Source organism: Stegastes partitus, unplaced genomic scaffold (assembly GCF_000690725.1).
Source record: "Stegastes partitus isolate 25-593 unplaced genomic scaffold, Stegastes_partitus-1.0.2 Scaffold409, whole genome shotgun sequence".
NCBI lineage: Eukaryota > Metazoa > Chordata > Actinopteri > Pomacentridae > Stegastes > Stegastes partitus.
In genome coordinates, this window is record NW_007578140.1 from 103,303 (window position 1) to 120,590 (window position 17,288).

At 40.6% G+C, this 17,288-nt stretch overlaps 1 protein-coding gene across 2 annotated transcripts in view; it reads right to left on the bottom strand.

Moving 5' to 3' along the window:
- znf462 (zinc finger protein 462) overlaps positions 1-17,288 on the bottom strand; it is a 56,471-nt gene that overhangs the window by 4,743 nt on the left and 34,440 nt on the right. For both annotated transcript variants that reach the window (XM_008285560.1, XM_008285561.1), the window contains exons 5-12: positions 15,375-15,796; positions 12,803-12,921; positions 11,152-11,349; positions 6,058-6,313; positions 5,713-5,852; positions 4,474-4,697; positions 1,390-1,729; positions 515-653 (exon numbers count right to left, since the gene is read on the bottom strand). In XM_008285560.1, the coding sequence (XP_008283782.1) occupies positions 515-653; positions 1,390-1,729; positions 4,474-4,697; positions 5,713-5,852; positions 6,058-6,313; positions 11,152-11,349; positions 12,803-12,921; positions 15,375-15,796 (1,838 nt within the window). The remainder of the gene's footprint in view (positions 1-514; positions 654-1,389; positions 1,730-4,473; positions 4,698-5,712; positions 5,853-6,057; positions 6,314-11,151; positions 11,350-12,802; positions 12,922-15,374; positions 15,797-17,288) is intronic.

The window sequence follows — 17,288 nt, forward strand, 5'->3', positions numbered from 1 at the left end:
TATTGGTAACGCCCATGAGAAAATAGATATACATGTTGATTCCTGGTTTTTATGATTTTTTTGTGAACTAAATGATCAAAGAAATTCAACTGTGGTTTTTCCTCTTTTAGGATTTATGGCATTCTAACTATGTCATACTGCACAAAGAGTTCTGACCCCACAGTGAATAGAAACGTGACAGGAGCAAATAAATGCCCAGAAGCGGCTTGGGGTTCAGAGGGTTAAACGAGCACATCAACAGAATAGCAATTAAACAAGATTTAGAGTCCAAAGGCGGGGACTGACCAACTGCTACCCTTAGAATGATTATTCCATTCACTGTTGTACCGCGTTAAGAGGGAATCAGGTGTGAATGCACAAACTGTGGTGTTTACCTAAAGGTCCATACTGAGCAGAGAGGTGTGTATAAAGGAGCAGAGTGGTCATGAAAGAACAGGCTACAGGAGCTGATTTTGCAGATAAAGCATACAGACTCACACACAAAGACACAGTAGAGAATAAGAGAAATACTAACATGCCATGCCGAAGGACATGTCGTTCCCATTCGAGGTTGTTGGTGAAGCAGCGGCCACAGAATTCGCAGGGAAGCCGCTTCTCTACACTGCTTGGTCCAGAGCTGTTGCAGCTGCTGCTGATGGAAGATGCATTGACCTCTGGGAAATGGAGTACATATAAATGTTCAGTTTCAGGTGTCCTATATTATTCCCTGTTAGATCTGCTTTTCGCAATATGTTATGTTGTGTTGTGTTGTGTTGTGTTGTGAGATGAAGACGATTGCAGACGTATGGTTGATGTCCAACCAATGGGAATGTTTATTTGGCTTAAAAACATACACATGAGATACTGTACATTATAATGTGGGACAAAACAACTGAGAGCACAACAGGAAATGGCTTTTTCAGCAGATAATCATTTACAGCATGATCCCAGCGGGCTTTGTGCAGAAATTTGCTCCGCTCATACACGGCAGTTAAATAATATTCAGTCGTGTTTTGGATTTGACTGGCTGAGTGTGAAGTGTGTATTTGTTCTTCTAAAAGCAAACATCAGTGGTTTGACAGTCTGATGTAAAGGAGGAGGATTGAAGCATTTTTGATTCACGTTTTGCTTTTACACCCAGACAGCCGCTGACAGACGAGATTATTTGTATTCTTATGAGCGTGAACGGTGTCTGTCTTTGTTCTGACAACAAATGCATCTACTATAATCGAATTCGAAGTTTACTTTTACGGCTCACAACCGCTATTTTACGTGTGAAAATAATGTGACGTTATATGTTAATACTGCTCATAAACTCGCCTTTGAGAATAGTCACCGTCAGTCCATAGAGTCATGATTAGATAAAACATAACACAGGACTCTGACAAGGAGCACTTCACGTGGAGTTACCTTGCAGAGACGGCTTTTCTTGCTCCACCTCCTTGACTTCATCTTCCTCCTCCTCTTCCTCCTCCCCCTCCCCCTCATCCTCCTCCTCTTTGATGTTGTCGTCCATCTCGTCACCGTCCATCTCCCTCTGCTCTTCCACTAGGTTCTCCATCATTTCCATTCCTTCGTCATCCTCCTCCTCCTCCTCCTCCTCTTCCTCCTCCTCCATAGCAGCTTTTTCATCGACTACCATCTCCATCATTTCTCGCTCCTCGTCCTCCTCTGCGCTGCTCCCTTGTTCCTGTATCATCTCCAGCTGGTCCAGGTTGACCCGACCCATCAGCTCAAAGTTGCGGATAACCTGATCAGAAACAGGAAGTGTTTTTTGTGTCATGTGTATGTCAGATGGGGGAGCTTTTGAACACGTCAAGGCTTCAACAACATCAGTTTCTCCTTTTTTTTTTTTTTAGACAGGCCGCTCTTTCTACTTTCAGTTTTGTTGTAGCTTTAACTGGAGAAGCTCAAGAATTCTACAATAATATATTCTGAGTCTGGATTATAACCATGAAGCTAAATGTTTCTGATTGGGTTTCATTTTTGCTTCATATCTCCAGTAGCTACGTTTCTCTGATCTATATTCATTCAATACACAGTATGACAGTAAAATAAGCCCATTACTTACCTAATAGCATGACGAAAAGTACGTTTTTGGTTGTAATTTACATCATCTCCTAGTACCACAACAGCTAAACTGGATTTGTAAGGCTCTCGAGTCTCAATCAACCATCACAACTTCTGCAAAGTAAATTTTAATGCTCTTCTAAAATATTCTGACACTGAAGGTTTTTTTTTTTTTCTTCACAAAGAAGATTTAAAATCATCTTATTTCTTATTCATCTTGTCACAAATTATCTCACTGTTTCTGACTAATTTCTTCCTCCCAGACTCCCTAAAGACTCAGAACTGCAGTCCTCCAGAACTCTCCCCAGCAGTGACGATGTCTGTTCTTCTACTCTTTCCTACCATGAATATGCTTTAGCTCATTGCCTCGCTCAGGAGGAACGCTGCTCCCTCACATGGACTTTTTTTATTTATTTTTATTTACCTTCATCTACATTTAAAAGAAACAAAAACTCCTGCATACTGTAATTAACGGTAAGGACATAGCTGTGAAAAAACACTAATCAGAAGGTGCCAGCAAGTACAAATATCTCATCTGCTAGGAGTCAAACAGAAACAACTACATCGAAAATACTCTGCATATCAGTCAGAGTTCATTCCAAAGATGTAAAGCCTCCTTTCTTCATTGTTTCAGAAATACTTGGTCCCTCCTCAGACCTTCTGTTTCTCAGCTTCCTCATGATTTTAAGTTAAAAATATAAGATACCACGCCTGATAAATTCTCGCACACAGGGCCTTAATACCTAAAGCAATCAGTGTGGCTTTACAAAAACCTATTCGAAAACCTGCACTCACTGATCAGTGGCAGTGGAGTAATCATCTTCTTTTTTTTTTTAGCTGCGATCCATCTCCTGTCTGCCACTTAAACTTATCTCCAAAAAGCGATTTTGTTGGATTTTCTGTGCTGATAAAAAATCTGGGTATGAATAAATTAGTTTTCTCAGCTTTATATTTGCTATGTTAATTATCTGTTCATCCATTATGTATACCCACCTACTCCTATTTTAAGTAACAGGTGGGCTGGACCTTATCCCAGCATGCACTGCTAAAAAAAAAAAAAAAATCAGGGATCTGGGCCATGTAAAGATTGGAAAACAATAAGCGGGTGCCCTTTTAAGTTTCTTGTAATCTAAACTACCAAAATACCATCTGCTTTCTCACATTATCTCACGAATTATCCCCATTAGGGGAGACGGAGAGCCGAAACCTTTTCTCTCCTGGTTGTTGTTAGAATATACTGAAGCTGTAGCAATCTGATATGTCTGCGCCTACTCATCTGATTCCAGGGTGTCATTCAGTAGTCATTTCACGGATATTTTATTTCCTCCTTTATCTGTCAAGATGCAGCAAAGAGTTTAATTTGGTGTCTGTGTGGCGACGCTGTCTTGTCGTTTGCCCGCTCAATACATGTATATTTTAATATCATCGCATAAATAAGGAAAATAAATGTTAATTGGACCACAGTAGAAACACATTTACATACTTTCATAATCCTGCTTGACTTTATGGTCCACAGGAATCTTCTAATAATTTATCATTTGCTGAATTTTTCTATTAAAAAAATAATGCAACCCACACAACAACTAACTACTCCTGCCTGAAATTAAGGTGGGCTGATTTTAATGATTTTAAAGTGAAACTTGGAGCAAGTTATTTACATTTCACCTGATGTTAACTATTAGTTTCGCACAAACTTGGCAAAGACCTGCTAACAATTAAAGTTTGAGTCGATCCAAAATACCCAAGTAAACAAAGAATTTTCTTGTTCTGCTGCTGCGCTATTTTAAAAAAACAAAAATATGTTTTTTAAAGCATTGATTGCTGCTGTTCAAGTCTATCTCTATCCTCATTCTGCTTGAATATGAAATATCCTTACAAGTCGACAGAGTAACCTTTGACCTCTGCTGTTTCCTAGTGCACTGGGATAATAAAAATTCCACAGACCAGTCTAAGCATGCTAAATGTTTTTACGGCAACTTTTTGCATTTTCTTTTCCATGTCAGTTTCTCCACGACGCCGCTGTATTTGGAGTCTGATGGCAAAAGATGAAACTACAACTGGCCTGATTATATAGATCTTTGTTTTTGTTTGTTTTTTAAAATTGCATAATGACAAATTTTGTCCATCTGTGATTCAAACGGCGGCAGCTGACAAAACCAGCAGCAGCCATTTAAATTAATCAAATCACAGTGTTTCAGTGGTCTCGTCTCATATTACAGCTGTTAACCAGACCAATTACTAAAACCTGTTTACACAAGTAAGCCACATTCATTAGGTCTGGTGGTAATAATCTGCCAGATGAGACCGCTGCACCATGATTGTCCCACTTTTTAAATTACACTGTTGAAACCAATTAAGTCAGGTATATCCATTTAGATTTGGCTGCACAAACCTTACATGTGTCGCATGCAGACTCCCACTGACCTTGTGCTCAAGGCGGAGATGCTCCTCTAGCTGGCTCCGTCGACTGCTGTCATAATAGCAGAGCTGGCACTGGTAGGGCTTGATCTCAGCGTGCTTCTGCAGGTGCAGCTGCAGGGCCTGATCGCTGGAGCATGTGAAGGTGCATTTGTGGCAACGGAAAACCAAGCCCTGAAGGTGGCGCGACAGCTTGGAGCGGCTGACCTCCAGCGGAGCCACGCGCTCCTCTGGTGGAGGGAATGGAGAAAGTGAAGTGGATTATTAGGTTGGAGAAGAAAAAAAAACAAACAAAAAAAAACAGGTAGAGCAGAGGAGAAGGGGAAGAACAGCAGGATGAGATAACAACAGAATGGGCAGAGGAGATGTGTGGGTGCAAGAGAAGCATCAAATGGCATTTGTCACATACACACTCACATCTAAACACACACAAAATGAAAAGTAATCACGGTGGCTGGTACATTTTGGAGGTTTTGTCATTTTCTCAGTTTCAACACAAACACTTTTCTCCAGATAACCGAAGACAGTCTCATATAAAAACTATCCAAACACTCCAAAAAAAACTTTTATCAACTGATCTGAGCCGTTCCATTCCTCTGTTATCGCTTTTAACGGCTATCTTTCAGTTTCAGTTCTCACGAACGGTCCCACATGCAGTAGGGGATGCCTTAACTGACTTGTTATGAAATTCAAAATGAGTGTCAGTGTCGTCAAGGAAATATTGCTGTTCAGTGTTTCAGTTGCTCTGAAAAAATATGACCGATAAACTGTGTAACTAGTTTCAAATACGTCCACTGGCTTTTTTGCTGCTGTCTGCAGGGTATGATGAACAACAGTTAGAAGAACTACACAGGTAACAACAAACTGCTGCCAAAGCAAACATCAGTGGCTGTTGCATGGAAATACAACCGAGTATAAACACGACACCACACACACAGTCAAGTTGTTAAATGGTTCTGCGAGCACTTAGGGCAACCATACTCGAATGATGCATGAAATGGTAACGACAGAAAGTTTTTCTATTTCTAACAGCCTAACATGTGAATGCAGTGCAAAGTGCTGCACTTTTATGCAAAAAGACCGGCCAGCGGGGACTCCATTCCAAGAAAAAGTGCAGAAGTAGCCGTTTCCCAGTGTGTCCAGTGTTTATGCTAAGCTAAGCTATTTATCATAAAAAACATGGCATTCCCAAAATGCTGAACTACTCTTTTAAAAGCATAATTTACTGGTTAGCATTAGCTGTACCTCTGTGGAGAACAATGTGGTCGATCATATTGCTCTTGTGTTTGGTGTGGTAGAGGCAGAGCGGGCAGCGCAGGTCTTTAGGGAGATCCTCAGGTGAATTGTTGTTGTGACCTGCCTCCACATGCATGGTGAAGGTATTCCTGAGAGAGATTTACAGGCAGAAAGATGAATCATTGGACTACCAAAGTTAGCCCAGTGCTCATACAGAATCCTCCTTGCAATGTGTCTTCTCTCATATAAATACATGAACAGAGTTTGTAAATTTGCAGCATCTATATTCTCAGTAAAATTATCCAGCAAAGTGTCGTTTTCTATTCTGTCTGTTAAGGTGAAGTCTTTCCTTACCTGTAGCAGGTGAAAAAGGAGCAGTCTTTGCACTTGAAGAGCTTCTTGCCACCGTGACGGTCCCTGTAGTGCCGGCGGAGACTCTGCATGTATCCAGAGCTGAACTCGCAAAACTCGCAGGTGAGCACACTTTCTGGACGACCGTCAGCCACTATCAAGCCACCAGGAGTCGAGCTGGAAGACAATTGACTGCGGGAGGCCAGCTGGTAATGACTGAGCTGCTGGCGGACGTCAGCCGGCTCCAGGTACGATGGATCTAAACGAGGGGAGGAGAAATTCAGAGCGTTTATTATCATGTATCAGATCTGCTTGTCCTTCACTGGTGTTTTTTTCCATTTTATGTAACAATGAATGAAATTAAATGAAATGAAAAATACTTTATTTATCCCAGAAGGGAAATTCAATCAATGAACTCTATTATGTTTATTAACAGCTGTAGGTAGCGGTTATTCTACAGGTTAACATTTTAAAGAAAAAAAAAGATTAAAATATAAAACATTTCTTGGCACTTTTTGGCATGTGCCTTCTAGGGAGCCCTTGTCATGTCCAGATTCATACAAAGGACTTTTCCTCTCCGAACTTCTCCAGTGGTTTCATATAAACTATTCATGTCTTGAAAAAAGAACAGCTTTGTCGCAGGGCTTTGTTTGTCGCTGTAACTTAATTTTCCATTTCTGATATATCTTATGAACTCCTGGAGGGAGTCCAACCCCAAATACAACTCACACACTGATCATCAGTATGTACAATCTAATAATATATATATTAATGCAGGACGATTTTGAATGCAGGATTTTTTCTGGAGTCGAATGGGTACTAGAAATAACATTTTAGCTTAGTGCAAGATATGTGTACAGGCCACCAGAATATTTCTCTCAGGGAACATGTTTGCTTAAATTACAATAATTTATTTTCTGACAACATCAAGAGGATTCAGGAGCTAATTTTTTAATCCCACAGGAATCATCTAACACTGACTCAAATGCACAGTGACGTTGTCAAGCTGATGAAATCTTTGCACAGCGGCATGAAGTTCAACCTACTTTATATATTTGATCCAGATCGATTAATCTGCCTCCTCTATGCTGCTTCACGTTTGGTTATTTCTTTAAAAATAAAAAGCTCACCAAGGACTTTATTGGTAACACCATATCTAATCCCGGAAAGGGCCTTCCTTTGTCTTCAAAACATCTTCAATTCTTCATGTCATGGATTCTGCATGATTGAAACTGTCCTGAGCCAACTTTTGTTTTCTGACATTGTGTATTAACGCGCTAGAATTAGCCAAAATGGAAAAACTGTAAGCCATAAAGGGACGCACAAGTTCGGCAACAATATTCAGATCAGCTGTGACATCCAAACAATGACTGATTAATACCAAGGAGCCCAAAGTTTGCCAAGAAAACATTCTCTGCACCATTAAAATACCAGAAGCAGCCTAGACTGTTGACACAAGGCATGTTGGGTAGATGGATTCATGCTATCAATGCCAAATTCTGACCCTACCATCTGCAGCCTCAGCAGAATTGAGATTTATTAGACAAGACTCTGTTTTTCCAGTCCTCAACTGCCTAGTTTTGGTAAGTCTGTGCCCACTGCAGCCTCGGATTTCTGTTCTTGGTTTGGCAGAATCGGAACCAGACGTTGTCTTCTGCTGTTGTAGCCCATCTGCCTCAAAGGTTCGACGTGTTGTGCATTCTGACATTCTCTGCCCACCATAGTTGTGAAGTAGTAGTTATCTGAGTTACTGTAGCTATTCCATCCTCCCCAACCAGTCCATGACTTCTCGTATCATCAGGGGCGTTTCTTTCCGCAGCTCACTGGATGCTTTTTAAAAATGTTTTGCCTCATCGTGATCTAAGCAGTTTCAGAAATACTTATACCATCACGCCATAGTCACAAGCCACTTAGATCACATTTTTTCCTAAACAGAACACCGACTGGAGCTCCAAGCATGCATCTGCAGGATTGTGTTTTTGCACCGCTATCAGGCAGTTGGCTGATTGGATAAATGCATGAATAAACAGGTGTACAGGTGTCTCAAATGAGTGTCCATGCAATATACATAACGTTTAATAAAAGGCCATCAGCAGACAGCAGTGGATCTGTGCTTCTACAAAGGAGGCAAACATCCCCTCCCCCCCCCGCCTCCACGGATACAGAAGTGTAGCTGTGACTGTCATCATTTGTCCCCTACTTCTTTCCCTCCTCATTCCCTTTCTCAAGAGTCTATAATATCAGTGAGCAAGCTCATATTCTCGTCCTACTTTGAGCCTCCAACACATCAATAAATAAACCACAGTGACACTAATAGAATATCTATCCATGTGAAAAATGCTTCATTCAGCACTCGGAGTACGAAGAAGCATGCAAGGAAAAAGTTTTTTCAACTTTTACTTTATAAAATTCTCCAGATCCAATTTCTGACTTTTGCAGAAGAGGCAGAGGAATTCATATGAATCAAACAATGCCACAGTTGATTCATGCTTTTAATATCCTCTCTGCATTGTGCAGACGTATGGTGATGAGATAGCAGATCGAGAGCAGATTTTGAAGTTGCATGGTGATGCGTCTTCTTAAATGTGTTAAGGGCCAGAATTGTTTATTGCATTGGATAAATGCGAGGTGGAATACTTGTGAGAGTCTGAAGAAGGAGAGGAGGACGCCTTAAAACAGCAGCTCTGTGAGGCCGGCTGTGCTTAAGACACCGAGGTGCTTTGAGCTAAATAACAACACTCGTAATGACAAAGCTGACATGCAGAAGTGAAGCAGCTTATTATATTTACTATCTTAGTTTAGCATGTTAGCACTTGAGTAAGTACAGCTTTTATAATACAAAAATAGAGGCTTTGTTTTGCAGGTATTTGAACATAAACCTGCACAAAATGACATTTTGACCTATTGGTGGTGCTATATGTAATGCCACTAAAGCCATTAAAGGTTAATCCACTGGGAACAAAGAATGTGTGCAGAACGTTCCCTGGCAATCCATCCAGTGGTTGTTGATATATATGATCTGGACCAAAGCAACAAACCAGTAATGCCATTTTGCATCAAGTCAAAAAGAGGCTGGATTTTAAAGAAGCTATTTTTTTCCCAGTAATGTGCAGATGCAGGAATTAAAAATCATGTTCAAGAAATCTAAGTAAACATCACTGCTAATGAGAGGTAATCAAATGGTAATATTTTCAAAGCACACTGCCAAGAACACAAACTCTCTCTGTCTGAATTTCAAACATTCAGCTGAAGGTAGCTAGTTTGGCACAGTAGAGAGACATTCAATATGTCAGCTCTGCTCTTTCTCAATGCTTCATTTGTCTTGGTAGGGCACAGCTGACAGTGGTGGATGGTGCATTGAGGAATGCTGCCCTGCTTCAGCTCCAGGGAAGATTCCACAGCTCCAGCAGCAAGGTGACAGCTGCTGCCAAGAACAGTCTGCAAGCTAAAGCAGCCGCTGCAAAGCCACTAAAACACCTAAAACATGGCAACACATCAAGGAGTTTACTGCTACACCAGCCTCCAGTGAAGACACCTCTTTGACTGAACATATTCTGCAAAGAAACGTGTCAAAATAACTCTGAATGTCGGGGCAGTCGAATCTGAAACAGTCAAAATCCTAAATTAAAGTATAATTTATTCAATCTATGCACAAAAACCTCTCTCTAAGACTGTGACTATCACACAGACATGCTGACACTAAATGTGAATTTTATAGCAAATCTAATTTGGGTTATAGTAATAACACAAAAATAAAGCTACCTTTCAAATTGAGCAGATCCTAAATTGTATCTGACGGCCTGCCTCGTGTTAATTTATTTGATTTTAAATAGAATTTTTAATATTTGCAGTAATATGCAAACGTTTGGGCACCAGTAAAGAGCGTAGGCTTGCAGTAAAAACAAGTAAATACAAACCCTGCAGCAAAAAGCATTCTAATTAAGTCTTTTTTCTAATGTTATTTGCATGCTAGTTTTTCATTTCACAGCTTGTAAGCACCTTTTTACTCTTGATTTAGGATTTTTTATTTAACCAATTACACCTCCCAGATCACTTCAAGTGCTACGGTATGCACACACGGCATGTTATAGGGCGATTTACCTATTTTGCAGTGATGTTCAAATTAGCAGCCTGTAAAGATTTTTGATATTTACGGGAATATTTTTATTCATCTATTTTATATTTATATTTGTCATTGAAATCTTGGTCTATTTTTGTATTGTTAAAAAACACATAAATTAAATTTGAAGTTCTGGCAACCACAGCTGCCAGTTTTTTGTTTTTTTTTGGCCTTTGTGCCTTTATTCAATTGTGTAGTGAAAGAGAGACCGAAGAACATGTAGGAAAGGGCCATGAGCGGGATTCGAACTCACGACTTCCACATCGGGACTACAGCCCTGTCCATGTAACGCCAGCTCAACCAGGTGAGCTATAGCGGCACCCACATAAAATAAATTTAAGGTTTCAGCCTCAAAGCTATGGAACGAAGAATCAATGAAGAGGAATTATCGCTTATGATGGATTCTGCTTAAAAAGAATAGTGTGATATTTTTTGGAAATGAAGCTTGTTTGCTGTCTTGAGGAGAATTAGATAAGAAGATTGACTCTCAAGTTTGTTTGGTAAATTGGTAAAAAAAAAAAAAAAAAGCAGCCAGTTAGCTTAGCTTAGCATAACAAGTGGAACCATGCATACCAGCACTTCTAAAGTCTGCTGATGAACATGTTATATTTTGCTTGTGCAGTCCATATAAAAAACTGAGAACTAGTAGTGTCTCTTTGCTGGGTGTGTTGCCAAGAAACCAGCAGAGACTCTTAGAAGTCGCTGCTCCTGGGTAAAAAAGAAAAAATAATGCGAATAAAAATCCCCTTTTTATTCGTTTTTGTTAATATTAAACAACTTTTCTGCTCGAGCTAAGCTAGGTTGTAGCTTACAGACATCAATCTTCTCATATTAACTCTCCACAGGAAAAAGTTATTTACAGAAATATGAAACCATGACTTCAAAGCTTAATCAAGATGCTCCGAATCAGGCCTGGCGAGTCTATCATGTCATATATATAAATCTATTAAAAAAAACTATTTGAGATGATCTCATACCATCCGGGGCCATGGGCGTCTGCTCAATGTTACTGGGCAGTCGTGACGGCCTGAGGGCGGCATGCGCTGCCTGGGTGGCAGCTCGGAGTTTCGGAAGGGTCAGGGCCTCGCCGTGGTCTCTCAGAGAGTGCTCCTTCAGCTGGCTGATGGTCATGGAGGAGAAGGGGCACGACAAGCACCTGTATGTGTGCTGCTCACCTGGAGGAATATTAAGAATGATGAGACTTGTATAAATACAGAAAGAATGTGAGATGAGGGCTTGCAGAGACCTATACATGATTGTAGCCAGTTATGACTAAAACTAACAAAGCCCTCTGCGCCATTCTGTAACAAATATGCCACCTTAAACTCACTTATGCTTACAAAATCTGAAAAAATACCGAGCTTGATTTTCATATTATGAAATATTCCGAGATATTATAATACAAGTGGGATCCACATTGTCCATTGAGGAACTCAGAAGTTGCAGAATTGATTTTCCATTAGTGCAACACCAGGGCAGTACGTCCCTGCTACAACTAGTATTATTTCAGTCAGCTAAATAATACTCAGCTTATTAAAGAAGAGGGAGCGACTTTCATGCAGGTTGGTGGGCCGTGCATAAGGGGCAATACGTCAAATAATACTCAAAGGATATAATTAGCTCTCATGTACAAATTAGAATCCATTATATGAATTTTTAACCAATCTAATCATTGATTTAAACCCTTACAGCAGCTAACTATACTAATTCTGCTGTTGCTACTACGTGTTCCTCAGCCAAACACTTGGGTTTGGTGTTTTGAATGTAGCCACGGGGGATTTATAACATCTCGCTTCCTGTTTCTGTTGAATGTATTTGCTTAACATCCTAATGCAGGCAGCATCCTGAGGAGTGGAGCAATTAAATTCCAATCAGATCTGACTGTAACGTGGTCTTACCAGAAGCAGTTTAATAGGCAAAACTAAACTATTTCTGGCCAGAATAACTTCTTATGAAAAAGACAGCTCCTGAGTCCAAAGTAGCTCTACAGCAAGCATGGAACCACAACAAGCAGATTTAATGCTGATTGTTTTCACAAAACCTGCAAATTCACCAAACTCCACTTTTCCAAATGTAATCGCAGCTAAAAAAAAATTGTGTCGATTATCCGTTTCTTGCATTTAAAAGCTGCAAAAAATAACATCTAGCTTGCCAGACTTAAGATTGTTTCTGTCGCTGGTGTATTGATTGCACAGGTGGAGCTTTTTTGCATTTGCATTTACATGTATTCGGATCGCTGTCTGCCGTCTGGCTCCCACAATAACAATAATGATCACAGGCGGAGAAGCTCATCACGTCGCTTTGCCTCCTCCTTTGTCGCAGGGCTTCTCACCACTTTCTAAATAAACATATATTAACGATGAATCCATTTGGGCTACACATGTTGGAATCTGAATTCAAATTAGATTCCTTTGCTTAATTAGATGCGTCTAATGAAGTCGGCGAATGGCAAAAGCTACTCCTCAAGCAAATCCACTGGTTGCATTTGAAACTGGATAAGCTAAAAAATCAAGCATCTCCATGTGGAAGGCGATAAACAGGAGGTTGCTGCTGGGGCCTGGGAATACCTTGTTAGTCATAGATACAGCTGTGAGGTGACTTAATGTATGTGTGCGTCTGTTTTTTTACCTGTGTGTGCCTTATGCAGGTGGCTCTTCAAGCGGCTCACGTAGGCAGATTTAAAGGGGCAGAGCTTGCACTTGAAGGGCTTGTGGTGCCCGTGGTGAGACTGCACATGTCTGTCCAGACTGGCGATGAGACAAAATATATGAACACACAGAGGAGAGGATATGAGATAAGAGGATAAAAAAAAAAAAAAAGACAAAAAAATGGATGAAATGAGGACAAAAGGATAGCAGATAAAGAGAGAAAGTGACAAGAATAGAGTACAGGAAAGCAGGCGAGAGAGCTCTACTCTACAGCATCCACTTTGATGATTTCAACAGCAGGGTTTTTCGGCAGCATCTAAAGCGCTCGATTCTGTTTACCGCGCAAACAACAGCCACACATTTCCAATGACTACAGAACAAGGAGCCGTGGGGTGAACTCATCTACCCATAATCCCCTGGTGGGAATGAGTGTGTGAGTGCCTGTGGGGACGGTAGCTGTGTTTTTAATGCCAGCCTCCTAGGTGGCATGGGAATGAGGCTTCTTTCTGGGTCAGGGCACATACAGTACAGAGGGATTACACCTGGGAGCTCAGAGGAGATGAGGACTCTCTCTTTCCCCTCTCAGTCTGTGTCTCTGTGATGGATAAAACAAATCACACTACCAAAATGTCTGTCTCGCTGTAATGTTTGTCTTACTCTCCTAGGAGGCAGGAAATCTTAGAGAAGATTGAAGATTCAAAGGGATTGTGATAGGGTAAACAGAATAAGGTGTAAAACTGCGCTCTGTACAAAATGAGTCTAACATCCAGTTGATTTGAAGAGCAGCTGGTGTAAGACTGGTTCGGCGCTGCTACCAGGGACACACATTGCACATATTGTGATGGGTTCACACCGTTATGCTGGTTTAAACTGGAGTACTTCCTCATTATTATCAGACTCACTGTTTGCTGGGAATGCAAATGTTTCCCAGTGATGCTGCTTAACATTGGGGGCATTAAAAACCGCAAAGAGCACAATGTGTTTGTCACGGAGGTTAGCGATGGCCGCAGTTCATCAACGCTGCATCTACAAATACAGTTATAGCCAAATTTTCTTCTTGCTTGTAATATTCACACAGGAGAAGAGAAGCAGTGAGAAGTTAGATAAAGAGTTTCAGGTGAAATCTATTCATCAAAAAGGAGCAAAATCTTGAAGATCTCTTCCTGTCAAACATTAAGACATTTAAAATTACTCTGCTTTTTAAATAATACATTAACAACACAAGGAACAACACAGTGGAGCAACAAATAAATAAAACATATTAGGCAGAGTGGAGGTGGATTTTAAGGATCACATCTTGATCTAACCTTCCAGAGAAGCAAAAGTGACAGGAACTGGACAGTCACCGTAGATCAATGTTAACAGGGGTGTCAACAAATAGATATAATTCAGGTAAGTATGTGTTTATGTTGGGCTAAGTGGTCCAGTTTATCTAATCTAGTCCGTATAAAATGCCACACGATACACAGGGGACTCTACTGTAGAAGCTGGTCTCAGTTATTAAACCTGCTCCTCCCAACACTTTGAAAAAAATGGAATTTTAGGGAAAATAAAGATTTCACAATAGTTTTCTGTTTTTTCAATTATATAAAAAACTCATAAGGTACAGACATTATTTGTAAATGAACAGCCCAATTAAATGTTATTCCAAAAATGCCAAATTTGTATTTTTTTTTATTTTCTTTTAATGAACAATATTATTTACACAGTATTTTTCTGCTTTCTTTCTGTAAAACCACAATAATTGTCTGTGATTAAATATGTAGCTCTTAATATAAAGGTTTATGCCCATACTATTAACTAAAAATTAACATCTTCCTCTTAATTTCGAGGTAAATCATATCAGTTTAATATTTATTTGTACTTTTTCTAAAGAGTACAAAGATGCACGGCTCTCAAGGTTAAATCTTTTAGGCATGTTGTGCTCCTTTGTGCGCTTCATCCACACAAGAGAACATTGTCTGGTGTTGCACCACACTCTGATGGCTGCTTGTAATTCAATAGACATTTGCTTATGGTACTTATAATTTATTTGAAATACTTTTTTATTTTGATAAACTCTGGTGTTGGTCTCTACTTTGTAATGCAGTTCACATAGAAAGACCATTTTAAGCTTCTCAATTATGCAGAATTCTTTGTGAATAATTTGTTTATTAGAAATTCTCATCTGAATAAATGAAACAATAAATTATTTTTTTAATCAATAGTAGTGTGTATTATCTTTCCTATATTCCAAAATAAGACAATTTGTATGTATTTTAATCTTTATTGATCTTAATAAATTAGGCCAAATCTATAGAATAAAACTGTTTATGGCAGAACTTTTTCAGTATATTGAGGGTGTTTGATTGTAATAATTCAGGAAAAATCTGTTAAAGAGTTTCTTCCAAAAACACACATCAAGAAAATGTCTGTAAATGTATTGTTTTTGTACTTTTGAATTACGATATTGTAGTTTAATTTTAGGGTTTTATTCTGGCAGTCGGTGCTGCCAGCAATCATAAATGACATTAAGTCATTTATTATGAATTTATTTTTTACAATGCACTTACTTGTGCCTGAAGGGTGAGACAAACTGGCAGTACTGGCAGCTGTATTTGTCCTCTCTGCTGAACAGTGCCATGGCTGAGTGGCTCCTCTCATGGGACCTCAGTCCCTGCATGGACATGAAGACTCGGTCGCACTGGGCACAAGGGTGACCCCCGGCTGCTAACCGCTGCTTCAGCTGGCTCTCGGACACCACGGCCCGGGCTGCAGCCACGAGGGCCGCTGCCCTTCCTGCAACGACATCCACTTCTGGATCCAGGGTCTCCACGGCAACAGCAACATCATCTGAAGCTGTGGAGAAGGGTGGGCCCATCACCGTGACTGCAGGTCTCTCAAGGCAGTCGGTTTCTGCCGCTTCATCGCCCTCCAGGTCGCCATTAGTTAGGCTCTCTGAGGGCAGGGTCAGGGGCACCTCATTGACCTCCTGCTGCAAAATAAAGAAGATAAGTCTCAGATGAAACCTTTCTCTGCCCCTTGGTTTTGTCTTTTAAAGCGTTTTGTTATATGGATACAGACCACTGGAATTAAAAGAGAATGGTAGCTGTTCATTTAAATATCACTTAGAGTCTGGTACCTGGAGCCCTTTATACAAGATTAGACGCATCATGTTAACAGCGCATAAGCAACAGTTAAGCATCTGTCTAATACCCCTGGTTCTGTCTATTCTGTATGAGCGCAATATCAGTTGAGTTTTAGTTACAGCTCTGTCTCATGGTGCGCCTCGAACTCTGTGTTTCTCTTCCTCTCTCTCTGTTTCATTGGCAGCAACCTTACATCAACTCTAACCCCGACTTGATTGCACTATGCAAGTGGAAAGTGATAGCAAAATTCAATCCCAGCGCTTACTTATCATCCCCAACCCGCAAATTGTCCCATTAAATAAGACTGAGGATAAACGCCGTTGAATTGTTCTTCACAAAGTCAATCACACCATTCACCGAGCGCTATCATTACACCAAACAATATGCATCTCTGCTGAGTGAAAACAAAAGGAACCTGCAACGTTGCACATCCGACAACTATCCCTCAAACCAACGGCGAAGCAAAACTTCTCTTTCTACTTGCCCTCATCTGTGAGAGTGCAGCCTGGTTACTGCAGTCATCACAAGCGGACAGACAATCACCGTGACTTTTTTATTGCCTTGAGGAAACTCATTCTTTCTGTGGATGGACCTGACCCTGCACTTCATGCAGCCATAAATAAGATGTGGCATCCACAGACCCAACCTTGCCATGCAGTCCCTGAATGCACTGTCAGCCTCTTCTTCATCCACCTATTTGAGAAGCGGTTCTTGAATTCAAAAATGCATTTGTGATACTAAAAACAGCAATATTTGCTCTTTAGCCTGTGAAACGCACAGTTCATTCCATCTAGTAGAGATGTTGTACAAGGTCACAGCAGATGTGCTGTAAGCAGGTAACCCTCAAACCAGGCACGGAGAGTTACCTTGAATAAACCTAAAAGCCAAAGTCGCGACAAAAATACTGCCTTTTTGAATTCCCTATAAAGAAAACAAATACATTTTCAGTGTGTCACTCTCAGAGGCCCCAAACCATCTCAGCTTAGATACATAAAGACAGACCGAGTTACTGATGGAAGAACCAGGCCTGCGTTTGGGTGAGGCGCTGGATCCTCAGGCCTGTTCCCCTCACTGGCAGCCTCAGTGGAATACTAATGTTCGAATGGTTACCCGCCGCTGCCCTAAAAGTTATGGCTCACCACTCCAACCTCCCCCCCTCCTCCTCCTCCACAGCAATGGGACAGCATTGCTTGTTTTCTCTGGGGGAAGCTGACAGACTGTCTACCCAGAAGCCTCCGTCAGTAATAAACAAAATGGGAAGCAGAACCCGAGTCCAGTAAAACAGATCACTGCAGTGCTACGAGGATGGGAGTTGGAAAACAAGACAGAAACACAAGG